The 18,588-nt window shown below is 37.5% G+C and overlaps 2 protein-coding genes across 2 annotated transcripts; both read left to right on the forward strand.

Moving 5' to 3' along the window:
- Positions 1 to 1,524: 1,524 nt before the first annotated feature.
- On the forward strand, positions 1,525 to 3,398 carry LOC128226028 (forkhead box protein fkh-2-like). The gene is made up of 3 exons (XM_052935927.1): positions 1,525 to 1,776; positions 2,375 to 2,633; positions 2,896 to 3,398. The coding sequence occupies exons 1-3, from the start codon at positions 1,525 to 1,527 to the stop codon at positions 3,396 to 3,398; spliced, it is 1,014 nt and encodes a 337-aa protein (XP_052791887.1).
- Positions 3,399 to 13,366: 9,968 nt separating this feature from the next.
- Positions 13,367 to 15,850, forward strand: LOC128226029 (forkhead box protein B1-like). Its single transcript, XM_052935928.1, has 3 exons — positions 13,367 to 13,615; positions 14,771 to 15,029; positions 15,330 to 15,850. The coding sequence occupies exons 1-3, from the start codon at positions 13,367 to 13,369 to the stop codon at positions 15,848 to 15,850; spliced, it is 1,029 nt and encodes a 342-aa protein (XP_052791888.1).
- Positions 15,851 to 18,588: the final 2,738 nt, after the last annotated feature.

The following is an 18,588-nucleotide window of genomic DNA, read 5'->3' on the forward strand; positions in this document are numbered from 1 at the left end:
TTATATAGCCTGAATATAAGAACACACAACACAAGTTGGTTTCAAGACATTTCTGCCTAACATTATGTAATCAAAATTAACATACATAGTCACGCTTGCAACGCATGGTATTGGGATAATGGAAAACCCACACCCGACTACGCCTTTCTTAGAAAGGCGCGAAGCGTGTATGTGTGCGTGACCAAAACATAAGTATTTCTTATATCAAGGATGCTGATGTCTTTTATATTAATTTGGTGGTCTAGAATACGAGAATATTTTTTTATGCATTTGTACGACTTTTATAACTGTTCGAAAACATTATATAAACAAAAATCCCTAACCGGTTGTCTTGAATTCAATCTTGAATTTAATATTAAAAACGAAAAACGACAACCGGTCACCCCTTTTACGGGAGAAAAGTTGTGTTAATATGTCTAAGCAATTGGTAAAGAAGTCTTATATAAAGCACTCCTATAAAGTAAATATAGTAATACACGTGCCGCAGTTTTTTTTTCTTTCTGAACAGTCACCAATGTTTTAACGATATTGAATATAAGCACTTTTAATCACTCCTTAAAGGGGTCCATATAGTAGCGCACGTGACGCTGTCCCTCTCAATAAACAATGGTGAAATTATAGTTCTTATATCAAAACAATAACTCAAAGGACTCGCCAACATCTGCATACATGTTAAATGTTAAATATATATTATATTTACGTGGACAACACGGATATGACAAATATCCAAATCCTTGATGGCTAGGAAGGACAGGATTCAACTTCCTTTACAGGGTGTGTACTTCTTCAGGTTTCCGTAATGATATACAACGACAAAAATATTATTAAAATCAATTATTTTTCTACAAAACTAAATCTAAATGCAAAATCAGAAAATCATTTGCAAAAACCCTCACCAAACATCTCATTTTTATTATTAAAAAATCAGTCAAGAACACAAAATAAATGAAAATCTGTTATATATTTATTTAATAATTTGTTAAATCAAGAGTTCTTTAGACTGTTTCTTCAATTTACAACAACAAATATTTTTTTTATCAAATGTATATATTTTTCGGTAATTTTCTGCTGGCGCCCTGAAAGTTAAAATTGTCAAACAAATCATCGTCATTGATTATTTCATTAAAATCATATCTTGTCAAATTAAAGTGAATGGTGTTAGACTAAAACTTCTATTCAAGAATTCCAATGTTTTCCGTATGTCTATTGCCAGTGATATTCTTTCAACGCCGTTTGACATTTCGCGTGAACGCCCGAAAATTAGCGGATATGCCAAGCGCCGCAAACGTGTGAACAACATGGCCGCCTGAGCGATCACCGTCCTTCGATCGCCGTGCACATATATACCGGCGAGAAATGGTCCCTGGTATCAAACATCTGAAAGACTTTGCAGTGTTCACATCTAAGAAGGAAAAAAATAATATTACGAACAATATAAGCTTTTATTAAGAAAGAGTTGACTTTTAAGGATTATTTGCCGGTTGAAATTTAATATTTGTTATTTATACACAGAAATTTGCGATCATGAGTTCGTTTTCAATTGATTACCTTACAAAGACCGCTGCTGCATACCAATGCGGCGGCTATGAAGGCGAACAAAAAAGGATCTACAGCGGGGCCGTTGACCAAATCTCCGAGGATGGCTACAGTAGCGCCAATGGCTCTTCCGTCGTGACGGATCGGCATACGTCCTCCCCGACGGACAGCGGCATGGAATCTGACCGGTCACCGGGCCTGTCTGAATCGGCGGAACGGGAAGAACGAGATGTAGCTGAGGTAATTAATTGATTAATATTAGTTATGTCTTTTTTCGTTAGGCGAACGATGATTTTTGAAACGTTCAAATGATATTAATAATTTTTCTTAAATAATCATAAATATATCTCAACCAAAACGAGTATCGAATATAATAATTATGGTGCAATTCAATAAAATTGCAAAGGCAAAAGAATTGCAATTCTTATAATTCTAGCCATATATTTTTTGGAAATTTTATGCTTTTTTATTTTTTAAAGATTTCTTTCGTTTCTTTTTGAATGTCATCAATATTGTATTTTAAGATACCTAGATAAAACAGATCGCAAGTTATGAAATTAGTACTCATCGCTCAGTAATAATTATCAAATCAAACTTTATTTTTGATAATCAAATATACCAGCAAATTAAAAAAAAAACCATGTAGTTGACCACCTTTCTATTGCTTTTTAACTAGACATCACGTTTAGTGATTACGATACGATAGAAACTGGCTGCTTTTTCAATTAACATGGACATTTTTTTCAGTGAAAGCGAATGAAATCAATGTAATAATTAACAGTGCTGCAAATGTGCTAAACTGGTAACATGTCTTAAGATTTCCAATCTCCATTCACAGGTACTTGCCGATCTCGAGAAAAAGGCATCGCGTGCGAAAAGTGCAGAAGCAGACGACAAACCTAGCCATTCATATATTGCTCTGATCTCCATGGCGATCCTGAGCACATCTGACCAGAAGATGCTGCTGAGCGACATCTACCAGTACATCATGGACAACTTCGAGTTCTATAACAACGAGGAGAAGCCATGGAGAAACAGCATTCGTCATAACCTGAGTCTCAACGAATGCTTTATAAAGGCGGGGAGATCCGATAATGGTAGGTTTGACTTATGATTTTAATCTTTTAACGTATTCATACAATAACATGTACATGTGCATGTACAAATGTCTTGACTCAAGAAGAACACTTAGCTATTTTGTCTGGTAACATATAAATTAATTTCTCTGCGAGAAACCAGTAGGCCACTGAAAACATTCCGTTTCATGGATTTTTAGCCAGTTTTAAAATAACACGCACCTTTAATCATTATAATGTATGTTATAAACCAGATGTTTTAAACGAGTATTTTTGTTTCTAGGAAAGGGCAACTACTGGACTATCCACCCAGCGTGTCTAGAGGATTTCTCAAAGGGTGACTTCCGGCGGCGCCAGGCTAGACGTCGCGCCAGGAAGTCAACAAAGGACGTTAGTAGCAGCATTGCCGCCAGGTCACAGTACGGTTACAATGGCGGATACGTCCCTATGACGTCATCGCACGTTGCTTACCACCCATACAGTCACCCAGCGGCGATGTACTATCCTATGTCGTCATCGACTCAATCATCAATTCCTCCACCCACGTTATACAACGCCCAAGACAACTACCATCCTGCCAACTATCTCTCTGATATTTCCGCATCTCAGTATTCAACAGCCCAGCGATGCTTTGCGGATCAGACAACTTCAACTTCCGGTCAACAAATGTCAGTAGCTGCTCAACGATTGCTGGCGGAGCACTCAACTGGTGCCGCTCTTACCATGCAGGCGCTCGCTCAGCAACAAGCTGCCCTTGCCTCCTCACTGCATTTCCAGAACTGGTAGCAGTCAACAATCATGAGCGATTTTGCAAATTGCTTTCAATGTATTTCACTCATTTGTGCTATAGCATTATCATCTGTGTTAAATGTTCATATCATTTTCATGAATATAATCATGTATTGCAAAAGTGTATATAATTTATTTGTTCTCATTAATAACGTTATTCTTAATTGAAATAAATATATAATAACATAATGCTTAGTTTTATAATGCTTATTCACGAAAAAATAACTCTATAAATCTACTCTAAATAAACTCTATAAACTACTATGGTCCTAATGCACCAGTCAACTGCAACAGCGCCCCCAGTCCCCGCTATTCTCCGGAACTGGGGGCCGTGGGTACATTTGACTGGCGTATAAGGACTTCATTCTGTGTTGATACTACCAACCCAGCAGGGAAAAAAACAAAAAGTGCCTTGAACAGTTTTTTAGACAATAACTGCGAGGCAGATATAACAATGAATATTTTATGATTAGGCCATCTTTACTATGATAACTGTGTCCTTTACAGTTAACACTTCCATTTCCCTGTCATTTTTTTATTTTTAATGTTTCAACTGACTAGTGACCCCAGGCGCACAATAAATGTGCGACAATTATATTAATATATATATATATATATATATATATATATATATATATAATATATATATATATATATATATATATATGTATACTAGCGATACTTTGGCGCCTTTTTAACAGGCCAATTTGTGGCCACGTAGCTATGTAAAAACACATACTAAAGGCTAATGTGTTTTATCTATACACTTATCGGTGTTTTTAATTATTTAAGTCAATTAAGTTCAACATGGTAATGTATTGATTTATTTATTTGTGCAACAACCTTTGTTGTGCTCCTTTAATGAAAGGACTTGCTCGGAGTGTAGCCGTGCACGTGCCCGCTAGCGGATCCCGGGGGTTGGGGGATCGTCCTAGTCCGTACTTTTTATTTCCATAAACGAAAACCAAAGTAATAAAAAACACCTAAAATGCACCATCTCGGACTAGTATATATTAAAGTCTTCTTGGTGGAGCATCTACATCTCCCTGCCAACCTTTTAAATGAAATATCTATCGGTTCTGAAGGAGGGGCACACGTCAAGAGCCTACGCCACTAAGTTACACACCACCCTCTAGCGTCAAATCCTGGATCCGCCACTTGTGCCCTAGCTTGAACCTCTTATTGCTAAATGTTTATTTGTCGGTCAAAACGCCTAATGACGAATTCACAAAGTTATATGACTCAATGGAATGGCCTATAATAGTTACGGTTTGATTACCTGGAGCAGTAAATCTTGTTCATGTCGTTCAGAACAGAACCATGCGAAACACTTTACAGTGAATTTAAACAGTGCGCTTTATATATACATGTATAGGGATTAGAAATAAGTAAAAATACAGGCAGTAGTATGTCCATACGTACAGAAGCAGTAAAACATGGAGTTTTATAGTTCTTTAAAATCTCATCAATACAATGTATATACATTTCATGATAAAATAACAATATAATGTATTGCCACTCAAAGTATTACTTATAGGTGTCCGCCTCTCGCCCAAAGGGATTGTGGGTAAGATCCAACCAGGGGGAGAGTGGTCTAGTGGTAAAGGGGTCCAAGAGGTTGTGGGTTCAATCCAATCAGGGTGAGAGTGATCTAAAGGCATAGGTGTCCGCCTCTCACCCAAAGGGATTGTGGGTAAGATCCAACCAGGGGGAGAGTGATCTAAAGGCATAGGTGTCCGCCTCTCACCCAAAGGGATTGTGGGTAAGATCCAACCAGGGGGAGAGTGATCTAAAGGCATAGGTGTCCGCCTCTCACCCAAAGGGATTGTGGGTAAGATTCAACCAGGGGGAGAGTGCTCTAAAGGCATAGGTGTCCGCCTCTCACCCAAAGGGATTGTGGGTAAGATCCAACCAGGGGGAGAGTGATCTAAAGGCATAGGTGTCCGCCTCTCACCCAAAGGGATTGTGGGTAAGATCCAACCAGGGGGAGAGTGATCTAAAGGCATAGGTGTCCGCCTCTCACCCAAAGGGATTGTGGGTAAGATCCAACCAGGGGGAGAGTGATCTAAAGGCATAGGTGTCCGCTTCTCACCCAAAGGGGTTGTGGGTAAGATCCAACCAGGGTGAGAGTGATCTAAAGGCATAGGTGTCCGCCTCTCACCCAAAGGGATTGTGGGTAAGATCCAACCAGGGGGAGAGTGGTCGAGTGGTAAAGGGGTCCAAGAGGTTGTGGGTTCAATCCAACCAGGGTGAGAGTGATCTAAAGGCATAGGTGTCCGCCTCTCACCCAAAGGGGTTGTGGGTTCGGTCCAACCAGGGTGAGAGTGGTAAAGGGGTCCAAGAGGTTGTGGGTTCGGTCAAACCAGGGTGAGAGTGATCTAGTGGCATAGGTGTCCGCCTCTCACCCAAAGGGGTTGTGGGTTCGGTCCAACCAGGGTGAGAGTGGTAAAGGGGTCCAAGACGTTGTGGGTTCGGTCAAACCAGGGTGAGAGTGATTTAAAGGTATAGGTGTCCGCCTCTCACCCAAAGGGGTTGTGGGTTCGGTCCAACCAGGGTGAGAGTGGTAAAGGGGTCCAAGAGGTTGTAGGTTCGGTCAAACCAGGGTGAGAGTGGTCTAGTGGTATAGGTATCCGCCTCTCACCCAAAGGGGTTGTGGGTTCGGTCAAACCAGGGTAAGAGTGGTCTAGTGGTATAGGTGTCCGCCTCTAACCCAAAGGGGTCGTAGGTTCGGTCAAACCAAGGTGAGAGTGATCTAGTGGCACACGTGTCCGCCTCTCACCCAAAGGGGTTGTGGGTTCGGTCCAACCAGGGTGAGAGTGATCTAGTGGCATAGGTGTCCGCCTCTCACCCAAAGGGGTTGTGGGTTCGGTCCAACCAGAGTGAGAGTGGTAAAGGGGTCCAAGAGGTTGTGGGTTCGGTCAAACCAGGGTGAGAGTGGTCTAGTGGTATAGGTGTCCGCCTCTCACCCAAAGGGGTTGTGGGTTCGGTCCAACCAGGGTGAGAGTGGTAAAGGGGTCCAAGAGGATGTGAGTTCGGTCAAATCAGGATGAGAGTGGTACAGTGGTATAGGTGTCAACTTCTCATCCAAGACGTTGTGGGTTCGGTCCACCCATAGTGAGAGTGTTCTAGTGATATAGGTGTCCGCTTCTCATCTAAGAGGATGTGGGTTCCATATCCACCAGGGCGTGAGTAGTATAGTGGTATTGGTGTCCACCCCAGAGGTTGTGGTATCGATCTCCACCAGTGTGAGAATAGTCCAGCGGTATAGGTGTCCGCCTCATACCCAAGAGGTTGTGGGTTCAATCTCCACCAGTGTGAGAATGGAGTCGTGGTATAGGTGTCCGCCTCACACCCCAGAGGTTGTGGGTTCAATCTCCTTCAGTGTGAGAATGGTCCACCGTAAAGGTGTTCGCCTCACACCCAAGAGGTTGTGGGTTCAATCTCCACACGTGTGAGAATGGTCCACCGTAAAGGTGTTTGCTTCACACCCAAGAGGTTGTGTGTTCAATCTCCACCAGTGTGAGAATGGTCCACCGTAAAGGTGTTCGTCTCACACCCAAGAGGTTGTGGGTTCAATCTCCACCAGTATGAGAATAGTCCAACACAAAGGTGTTCGCCTCACACCCAAGAGGTTTTGGGTTCGAACCCCTACATGGATACATTCCGACGGCTTTTCAAAATTGACACGAGAACTGGTTTCTACCGAGAAAACGGACTTGAGAGTGAGCTAAACGAAATTAGTATAAACTAATACTCGACAGAGTCACGTACTCTTCTATATTTCCGCGTTAAGGCATGACTAGGTGTGGTTATATTCATTGTTTTAAAATAGGAATTATGCGTTTGTCATTATTTACGAAGACAAACAGAGTCACGTTTATTATAATATATATAATATATTATAATATATATATATATATATTACCACTTTAAGGCAGCACTAGGTGTGGTTATATTCATTGTTTTAAAATAGGAATTATGCGTTTGTCACTATTTACGAAGACAAACAGAGTCACGTTTATTCTATATATTATAATTTATAATGCTATTAATTAGGTGATTTCATTTTAAAATTACCTAATTAATCAGTATTTTATTAATTAACTATTACCATTTTGGTTAAAAAAAACTTATAACTTACCTTTAGTTCACATTGAAGCCGTATTTATCCCTTAATAATTCATGGTGTCTGCTTTTCTAGACTTGACTTTGCTGATTTTGACATGCATCCTTAAAGTGCACATACTTATGAATAAAACACTCCCCATTGTAAGGAAGCATGTCTTTTCGTCTTAATTTCGTAAATCGTTTGCCAAAACGTCATATGTTCCATCTTCGTCGTCCATTTTGTCGGTGTACAAAATCATAATAGTCTTACAATCCAACAACGGGTTAAATACAACTGTTATATCAAGCCGTACAAAGTGGTTCAATTATTCAATAGGTTCAAGTATTCCAAATAGGTTTATACGAAGCACAACATTTTCAAAACAGTCGGAAAACGGAAAACAAAATGTCTACTTTTAAAAATAATTTCCAGCATATTTCTCATATTAGGCGAGTTTCGACAGCCAATGAAAATGGCCCATTTCTCAAATCTTATATAAGGCGAGTTTTGGAGCCAATCAAAACGGAGGAAACTCATATTAGCCGAGTTTTGTTGATTTTGGCCGAGTTTGGTCGATATTGAGCTCTGGCATATATTGTCTTCAATTGTCTGGTATTGGTACCGCAATTGTCTCTGTATCTCGTCAAATACGTAATAGATGATTAATAAATATATTTATAACCACTTTAAGGCGTGGCTAGGTGTGCTTATATTCATTGTTCTAATATAAACATTATGTTTGGGTCGCTATTCACGAAAAAACAGTGTCACTTTCACTACTGCATTTTCACTTTAACGCGTGAATTGGTGTGTTTATTTTCTTATATCGTAAGATCAAGACGTTTAGTTAAATATCTAAGAAGAGGAACAAATATTGTTATAAGTTGAGGTTGCACAATACAATAAACGTTCGTAATAGATGTTACTACAACTCAGACTTATGAATTCGACAAAGTGGTCGTAAGATATGTGCATTAAAGGCCTAGTTTAAGGAACGTTTGGCATGACTGTCCCCTGCTGTGCATCTCCTGCTAATTGCACTGGTGTCACAGTAGGGGCCAATTTCCTGTGTATTTGTTTATTCGCTCAGGGCCATTTATGGTCCATTTCTATAATAAATCTCCAAAACTGCACAGCAGGATACTCAGATCGGAGATCTGATAAGACGGCACCATGCAATTAGATTACGATCAATATACAGAGGTTGTGTACTATACACCGAATTGGGGGGGGGGGTCATTTATATAAGGCTTAAACTAGGCCTTTAATATGATGTCCCCTAAATAAGTGTCACTTTCAGATAGGCGTTATTGTTTTTTTTTTTTTATTATCCTAATACGATCCAAATGAAAAAACATTGTTAACATGACCATATATGTTTATCTGAGTATAACACGTTTCATAAAAAATGTCTTATTACGAGTTTATTTCTGATATTCTTTACGTTTTACACTATTTGTTATTTTTCGTCAGATGATTATTGATTCTTTTATTGATTGTTATTTTTTTTAATCAAGTTTCAGGCAAAGGATCGTTTCCCCGAGACATTTTTTTAAAACATAATAATATACTGAATACAGTTTAACCCCGTTGGGTCGAACTCCCAGGTACAGTCGGAAATACCTCGAATCTCGGGAATTCGAGCCCAGCGGGAATGCTTACCTTCAGTTTAGGGAAATCGGATTTTTAAATCCAGTTCGAGCCAACAGAGAAATCGAAGTAAGCCAACGGGGTTCGAATGATATAGGGAGATATTTGATCTTACTTCATGTTTGAGCTGTATTTCTTTGTTTCTTTAATAATAACCAAACAAACACCCGTACGTTCACAACAGCCTAGTCATGTTCTATTGCCCAATTATAATCATATGAACGACTTCAAACTCGTAAATGATTTCATCACAGAAAAACTACGCCTTGTGAAACGTTTAGTGCCACTGATAGCAATACCGGTTATTGGCGCCTTCAAGGGGTGGTAAGGGGTGTTTAATGCATAGTCATGATATAAGAACCAACCTCTTTTTACTGTTTACAAGAGTCACGTACACTACTGCATTTTCCCCGTTAAAGCTGCACTCTCACAGATTGAACGTTTTGACAACTTTTTTTCTCTTGGAACGAGCCATTTTTTGCGAAAATCCATGGAAACCAGTTAAATTTATATAAGACTGCTGACAAAATATTAGATCGCAGATTTTTATATTTAAGTTTAAAAAATGATGTTTTATGCATTTTTCTTAAACCGTTAAGCCATAAAACATTAAATTTCGAACGTAAATATCAACATCTACGATCTGAATTTTTGTCAGCAATCTTAAATCATTGGTTTGCAGATATTTATGCAAAAATTTACCCTTTCCAAGACAAAAAATAAAAAAAGTTGTGAAATTGGTATATCTGTGAGAGTGCAGCTTTAAGGCGTGACTAGGTGTTCTTATTTTCCAATTTCGTAAGATCAGGAAGCTCAGTTAAATATTTAATAAGAGTCAAAAATCGTGTTAAAAATTTAACTTGCACAATACAATAAACGTTCGTAATAGATGTTATTACAACTCAGTCTTGTGCATTCAACAAAGTGATCGTAATATATGTGCCTAAATAAGTGTTCCTTTCAGAAAGGCGTAGTCTGATGTGTTTTTATTATCCCAATACGATACAATATAAGAAAGCATGGTTAACGTTATCATATATGTTTATCTTAGTATTACATGTTACATAAAATTTTACGAAATTGTCTTATTAAAAGTTCGTGTCTTTTATATTCTTTACGTTCTTATACTATTTGTTAATATTTCGTCAAATGAACATTGATTCTTCTATTGATTTCTTTATTAATAATTGAACCTTTAAATCAAATTGCAGAGAAAGGATCGTATCCTCGAGACATTTTTTTAATCATTATATAATTTAATAAAAAAGATCAGCATGATGATTTTTGTTTAAATTGAACAAATTTTAAATGATAAATATAAGGAATTCAATTTGAAAGAAAATATATAAACGACATGATATTAAACACTACGGATTCAAATCACTGGACATTTGATCTAACTTTATGTACGGGTTGTGCTTTTCTTGTTATTTAACTAATAACCAAACAAACATCTGTACTTTCACTACAGTCTGAGGAGTCTCCATTGCCCCATTATAAGACGATCATATTAACGACTTCAATCTCGTGAATTATTTCATCGCCTGTTGGCGGAAAATTACGCCTTATGACACGCTTTGGCGCACCTGGTGGCAATACCGGCGCATGTGAGTTTGGTTAGTGGTCACCAAGCCGAACAAGTGGGTTTTCTCCGGGTACTCCGGTTTCCCCAACAACACAAGACCACACTCTCGCGCAACATCACGCCAACGAGAGTGACTTAGTATAAGCTATCATAGCTTTCTTCACAATCGTTGTAAAATATATGTTTAAACTAATACCGGTTATTGGCGCCTTCAAGGCGTGGTTAGGGGTGTGTTTATGCATTGCCCAAATAAAAGAACTATGCTTAGGTCACAATTTACACAGAGGTACAGAGTCACGTACACTACTGTACTTTTCCCTTTAAGGCGTTACTAGGTGCGCTTATTTTCTAATTTCGTAAGATCAAGAAGTTCAGTTATATATCGAATAAGAGGCACAACTCTTGTCAAAAGTTTTACTTGCACAATTCAATAAACGTTCGTTATAAATGTTATTACAACTCAGACTTATGAATTCGACAATGTGGTCGTAAGATATATGCCTTAATATGCTGTCTCCTAAATAAGTGTGCCTTTCGGGAAAGCGTAACCGGGTGTGTTTTTATTATCCCAGTACGATATAATATAAGAAAGCATTGTTAACGTGATCATATATGTTTATCTTAGTTTTATACGTTACATAAAATTTAACAAAATGTTCATATTACCAGTTCGTGTGTGTTTTTTTCTGATATTCTTTTCGTTATTATACAATACGTTTTTTATCAGATGGATATTAATTCTTTGATTGATTATTGATAGTCTTTTATTGAGTATTGAAACATAAAACTAAGTTTGCAGGGAAATGGTCGTATCCACGAGACATTTATTATTTAATTCATAAAACATGCCAAAATTAAAAAAAATGCACATTTCGAAAACAAAAGCCCTTTAAATTAATACTTTTTTTAGACTTCGACTTTAAGGAAATGTTCAATAAAATGGAAAATATATACATTATCTTATATTAAACGTTTAAAGGAGTCATGTCACTGGACATCTTCACCAAACAAACACCCGCACGTTCACTACAGCCTGGCGAGGCTTCATCGCTCCACAAAAAGGTGATCAAATTAACGACTTCATACTCGTAAATGATTTCTTAACGTGTTGGTGGAAAACTACGCCTAATGACACGTGTTGGTTCGCCCATATCAATAACGGTTATTGGCGACTTCATTAGGAGGTTGGGAGTGCTTTTATACACTGCCTTAATATTAGAACTATGCTTTAGTTATGCTTTGCGTTAATAAAATGGCCCCTTATAAGTAAGAGTCCTTTCAAGAATATGGCTATATGGTACGGAAAACCTTGTCCTACTACAATTTTACGTGTTTTTTCTGATGATCAGACTACTTGCGGGGAAGAAATAAATATGGCCCCAATTTCTCAGAATATCTTAAGCGTTAAAGGTTTAAGTTTCATATTTCATTTAGCCAATTTACTTGCTTCAAGTTGATTTCATAAACAGAACCATTGCTCATCATAATCAACCATTTACACTCATAATTTAAATTCCGTTTCTTTAAAAGTCTCAAAACTTTTGAATAGGGGAAACATTACACAAATTAGTACTTAGCTAAATCCTGCTATGCGCGACTTTAAGTATTTCTATATATGTATTGTTTGAATCAGGGCAAAATGCACTTGAACACTCCTTTGTTCTGTTTGAGCGTAGTCTGGTGTGGTTTCTTGTCCTTGTATCAAGCGATCATATTAACGACTTTATTTGGGCGTATCTGTTTGACTGACTATCTGCGCAGTCCTTCTATTTTGGGGTTTCGGGACTCCCTGTTTGCAAAACATCAGGTACAATTGAATAATTCATGGAATTCAAGAGTGCTCTTGGAAGCACTTAATAAACCAAGCACAAGGATTGAAAATACTGGTTTCTTAAGGCTGATCATTGACATTTTTGTGAGTGCGACACTGTCAGTGTCCTCTATCCGTTCCTTGCATCGGCGAAAGTTCTCAATTTAAAAACTCACATTTAGATGTCATAAAGTGTTCAATACGTTTCATAGTGTTGTTTACATCTTTTATTCACCGTCTACCAATATGCATACAAACTCACGGACACGACCGTTCATATTAGAAAATAAGAATTTAAAAAAAGCAGATCGCAGATGGAATAAACCAGAAATAATCCTAAGAAATGAACCAAATTGTCAACGTTGTAATACACTCGAAGACGAGTTCAATTTTCTCATTGAATGCCAATTAAACGATAATATAGATTTAAAACATTCCGAAATTTATCGAACTTATCACGAATGCAAATTTAATATAAAAACTATTTTGCTGTTTTATTACCAACAATTGAAAATGCCTTAAAATATGTACATGTTTTACCTCATATGTAACTCCTCAGCTGAACGCCCTAAAATTAGCGGATATTCCATGCGTCACAAAGGTGTGGACATCATGGCCGCCCCGAGCCTATATATACCACAGAGAAATGGTCTTTGCTATAAAATATCATTGTCTTTGTGGTGTTTACATCTAGGAAGAAAAATAATATTACGAAACATTTTAGAAATTGTTAAGAACTAGTTAGTTTTGAAGCATTCGGATTATTTGCCATTTGCTATTACTTGCCAAGATTTGATAGACATAATTTGATAATGAGTTTGTTTTCAAATGACTACCTCACGACTGCTTCCGCTTACCAATCTAGCGGCTACCAATGCATACAGGGAGGAATGTACTACGGCGCCGCCAGTCCGCTCTCTGAGGACGGCTACTGTAGCGCCAATGGCTCTTCCGTTGTGACCGAGCGGCAGACGTCTTCACCAGCGGACAGCGGCATGGAATCGGACCGGTCGCCGGGAAATACGAAAACGGCGGAACGGGAGGATCGGGATTTGGCTGAGGTAATTAGTTGAAGTATAAGCTATTTCCGTGTTTGAAAAAAGATGCCATGGTTTCTATACTATTCACATTACAGTAAACAACTTATGTTAAGTTTATTTAATAATTTCTAACCCTTTGTTGTTTGTAAACGGCCGCCGAAAGGTAACCTAATTGCACTAATTGCAAGTATTTTCACCTCAATCAAGCTTCTGGCATTTTATTCAAATTAATATAAATAATGAAGAAAAACATTCAAAACGCATTGTAATTTATCATTATACTTTTTTTTACTTTGTTTTAATAAAATAACATATAGTAATCATTAGTTATTTCGTAATGTCTCGTGCGATAATTTTTAAAAATACTTTCGTGTAAAGCCTTAAAATAGATTTTTTGCTTTCTCAAGCGCCTTGGCGTAATAGGCGCTTATTTAATATCGTTGAAATTCCGTTTGAGCAGACGTTAAGCGTTTCATAGATGTGACTGGTGTAAACAGACCTGCCATTTTTTAAATGTTGATTAAAACTTTCAATTACATTACTAAATAAAAGTTTAGTAAATAAAAAAATAACTATTTTTTAATCCAAATACCGAATATGCGTTCTTTGATAAAGAGGAATCTTTCCTTAGTTATCAAAGCGTCAATCATATTTCGTAATTTTGATTGTAAGCATGCATGCTAGTAATGCCTTTAACACGTGAAGGTCACATGCGAAGAATGTGCTAAGTGCGCTGAATGTGATAACAATATTTTCCATAAGGCTCAATATTTTTATATTCAAGGCACTTGTTATGTGGTCGTATCTCAATGGATAAATAAAGCCATTTGCAACATCAAATATAGCCACAGAGGAAGCAGTTATGCGTAAAAAAACTTTATAAAACAAAATCAATAAAGTATTCTTTCAGTGTAAGATCGTAATGTATTTCACCGAGCGAGCACCAAAAGTTTTATTTCACGAGTGGCGTATAAAATAACAACTAATTGCAGTTTTTCTGAAAAGCGCCCAAAATTGTATGCGAACGAATACACATACTTTATGGTCAAGACGTCCTTGGTATTGTGCATCAGCCCTGTGCCGCTGGGGTTTGATTGGATTTAAACAGATTAGAATTTAACTTTATAATGGAATGAGTTAAATGACATATCTTAAGATCCAAATTTTAACTCACAGGTTTTGGCTGACCTCGAGAAGAAAACCTCGCACGTGGCACGCGGAGAAGCAGACTTCAAACCTAACCATTCATACATTGCTCTGATCTCCATGGCAATAATGAGCACATCTGACCAGAAGATGCTGCTGAGCGACATCTACCAGTATATCATGGACAACTTCGAGTTCTATAACAACGAGGAGAAGCCATGGAGAAACAGCATTCGTCATAACCTGAGTCTCAACGAATGCTTTATAAAGGCGGGGAGATCCGATAATGGTAGGTTTGACTTATTAACATTTTCATATCATTATAATAAATACCTTTGCAAAAAAACACACTTATTAACACGTATTGGCATGCTTATATTAATGCAATTCTACAAGACCAAACATGTTTCGACCCAATAAGTCAACACAGTTATTTTGTCTGTTTATGAATGCAGTTATTTCAGAGCCAACTAAAAAAACCTGGTTGTGCCGCTGCAAGGATGCTTAATTTGATAAAGAAACATCATGTAACGTACAATCATTGTAATATGTTGACATATTTTTTAAAATGATTGTCCTCTTCTTACAGGAAAGGGCAACTACTGGATGATTCACCCAGCGTGTGTAGAGGATTTCGCAAAAGGTGACTTCCGGCGGCGCCAAGCCAGACGTCGCGCCCGGAAGTCAACAAAGGACGTTAACGAAAGTGTCGCTGCTAGGTCACCGTATGATTACAACGGCGGGTACCTCCATATGGCGTCGTCATACAACGCCTACCACCCATACAGTCACCAAGCATCGATGTATTATCCTATGACATCATCAATTTCTAATTCGACGTCACAAAACGACCACGATAACTACCTCGCTGCAAACTATCTTTCTGACATTTCCGGATCTAACAATTCAACTACTCAGCAATTCTATGCGGAACAGACAATGTTAACTTCCGGTCAACACATGTCGGTAGCTGATAACCAACACCTGGCGGAACACTCAGCTGGTGCCGCTGTAACCGTACAGGCGCTCGCTCAACAACAAGCGGCCATTGCCTCCACGCTACAGTTTCAGAACTGGTTGCAGTCATCAATCACGAGAAATTCACAATAATTTTTCAAATTGTTTTATATGCAGTGCACTTTTTTGTACTTGAAAATGTGAAATGTTGATACCATTTTTAAAAGGATCGTTATAGTGTAAATAGTTTATTATTTTTGTTTTTTTAGAATGTTATGTTTAAATGAAATAAATTTAACCATATCAAATGAGGTTTTATTTTAATTGCGGAATGATTTTAAGTCCCTATATGACGCATTTAGGCACTCAATTTTTGGTTGCTGCACATTTTTTTTGTTTCTAATTACTTTAATACATTATCATGTTTAACTCATTATATATATAAAATCAAAACAATAATAAATACTTATGATCTCCTCTCCCCCGCCCCCTCTCTCTCTCTCTCTCTCTGGCTCTCTTATTTCACACATGTAGAAGCAGAAAACAACAAGTATTTTATAGGCTAAAACATATTTTCATAATTATCTTTTCTATCAAAAAAGTTATTTAAAAAATTAAAGTCACTTACTTTTGTGTTTACATCGGTATGGTCCGTGGCGACCCATGTAAGAATCCCTTTGAAGTCACGTGATTCCCCACTCTGATTATGTCAAATCTTGCTGAGACGGGATCTATTTTCTGCGCACCACGAGTCAAATCTTATTTGAATCCAATCTATCTAAGGGAGACAACTTTAACAAGATCAGACATCTAAAAATGGCATGTTTAAACTCTTCAATACATTGTTATTCCAAAAAGGCCAAAGAGTAGACATTGGTACGATATCTATATATTTTAAACATATCAAATCAATCTTTTGTCACATGTAATAACAGTAATAACATAATTCACTTATAATCTATAAATACCTGTTGTGTTCACAATGATATATTGATCAAATTGTCCAGGTTGGGAGTGTCTAAATTGATACTATGTTATGGAATGAGAAGTTAACTAATATTGATTTAAACCATCGGCAGATTCAAGTTGTGGCTGAGCTAGCTCATATCTACATATGATGCATGTGTGTTTTAATGCATTGATCGATCGTTGCCTCGGATTTCTTTAGCATGCCGGGTTGATTAATTAGGCAATTAGATTAAGAGCAATTCACAGAGGTTGTGTACTAAACACGATTTTTTTTTTTTTTTTTTTTTTTTTTTTTTTTTTGGGGGGGGGGGGATAACTATAGAAGGATTAAACTATGCCTTTAAGCCTGATAGGCCTAGTTTAATCCTCCTATACTCCCCTCCCCCCCCCAAAAAAAAATACAAAAAAATACAACAAAACAAAACAACAAAAAACAAAACAAAAAAAAAGACAACGAACGTGTAATGTATTGATATTAATCCAATTGCCTAATTGTCTTATCAGATCTCTGATCTGAGTATCCAGATTTAGAGGTTTTATTATAGAAGTGGATCCTAAATGGCCCTGAGCCAATTAACAAATAAACAGGGAATTGGCCCCTTCTGTGACATCAAGGCAAATAGCAGGAGATGCACAGCAGGGGATTATCATGCCAAACATTCCACAAACTAGGCCCTTAAAGATTTAGAAAAGATGTAGACATACACAGAGGGTCCCTTTCCAGATAGTGAGCTTCATTTTAGTTTATCATGATGAGATTTTTTTGAAAAAAAATCCTCCAAAAGTCAGCAAATTCTGAAATGGGATAAAATAAAACAGTGTATACCCAATAAAAATAATGAGCTGAGCATTATCCTGAAAGGCCGTAAACATGAGGCAAGATAAACACATAGTATTACACTAAGGGTCCTTTTCATGACGGGCGTGGGCGCGTGTAGGTTTTCCATCACTCCTATAAGATCAATAAGATCAAATATAATAGTACTAGTGGCTCTGATTTCCTGATAAAAGGGCCTTAAACTTAAAAAATGAGGCAAAATGAACACATACATTAAGAGTCATTTTCATGGCGGGCGTGGACGCGTGTAGGTTTTCCATCACCCCTATAAGATCAATAAGATCAAATATAATACTAGTAGTACTAGTGGCTCTGATTTCATATAAAGGCGTAGTCTGGTGTAGTTTCAATGTCCCTGTATCAGGCGATCATTAAGAGGCTGTTTGCGCAGTATTTTAGATATTACATTTTACAAAACAGTACGTACATATGAATACATTTTCTAAGACCAAAGTGCTCTTGGAAGCACAGTAACCCAACGCATAATTTGAAGAAATAAATGCTTTGAAAATGGCATCAGAAGGGTTATTATTGACAGTACCGTGTGTGCAACACTTCCAGTGGCATCTGTCCGCTCCATGCATCTGCTTAAGCGGTATATCAATACCGAAACTCGAACTATTCCATTACATAGCGGACTAACGTTTTCGTATATATATACTATTGTACTAATATATATTACATGTTTTTGTATATTTTACATTAATTGTCAACTGCATCCGTATCTCTCGTTTCAAACGATAATACTTCATGCCCGTACGTAGCTTTCGAACTGTTGTCCCGAGACGATAGGCCCATGCCCATGCAACAACTGTTCTATTACCTGATAACATATTTTGTACAAACACGAAAAAGACAAATCACGACATTGTTTGATTACGTCTGATATTGATTCGTGTACGTCTGGTTATGATCTTGATCATATAGGCGATTTAACCATTGAATCGGTATTTTCCATGAAGCAATTCAAATTACAAAACCAATATCGGAAATTCACGAGTTTAAACGATATGCATTCTATTTTTAGAACCTCGGTAATACCCATGACTAACCTATGACGTTCAGACTCTTTTGATTCCTTTTT

The sequence above is a fragment of the Mya arenaria genome, chromosome 3 (genome assembly GCF_026914265.1).
Source record: "Mya arenaria isolate MELC-2E11 chromosome 3, ASM2691426v1".
NCBI lineage: Eukaryota > Metazoa > Mollusca > Bivalvia > Myida > Myidae > Mya > Mya arenaria.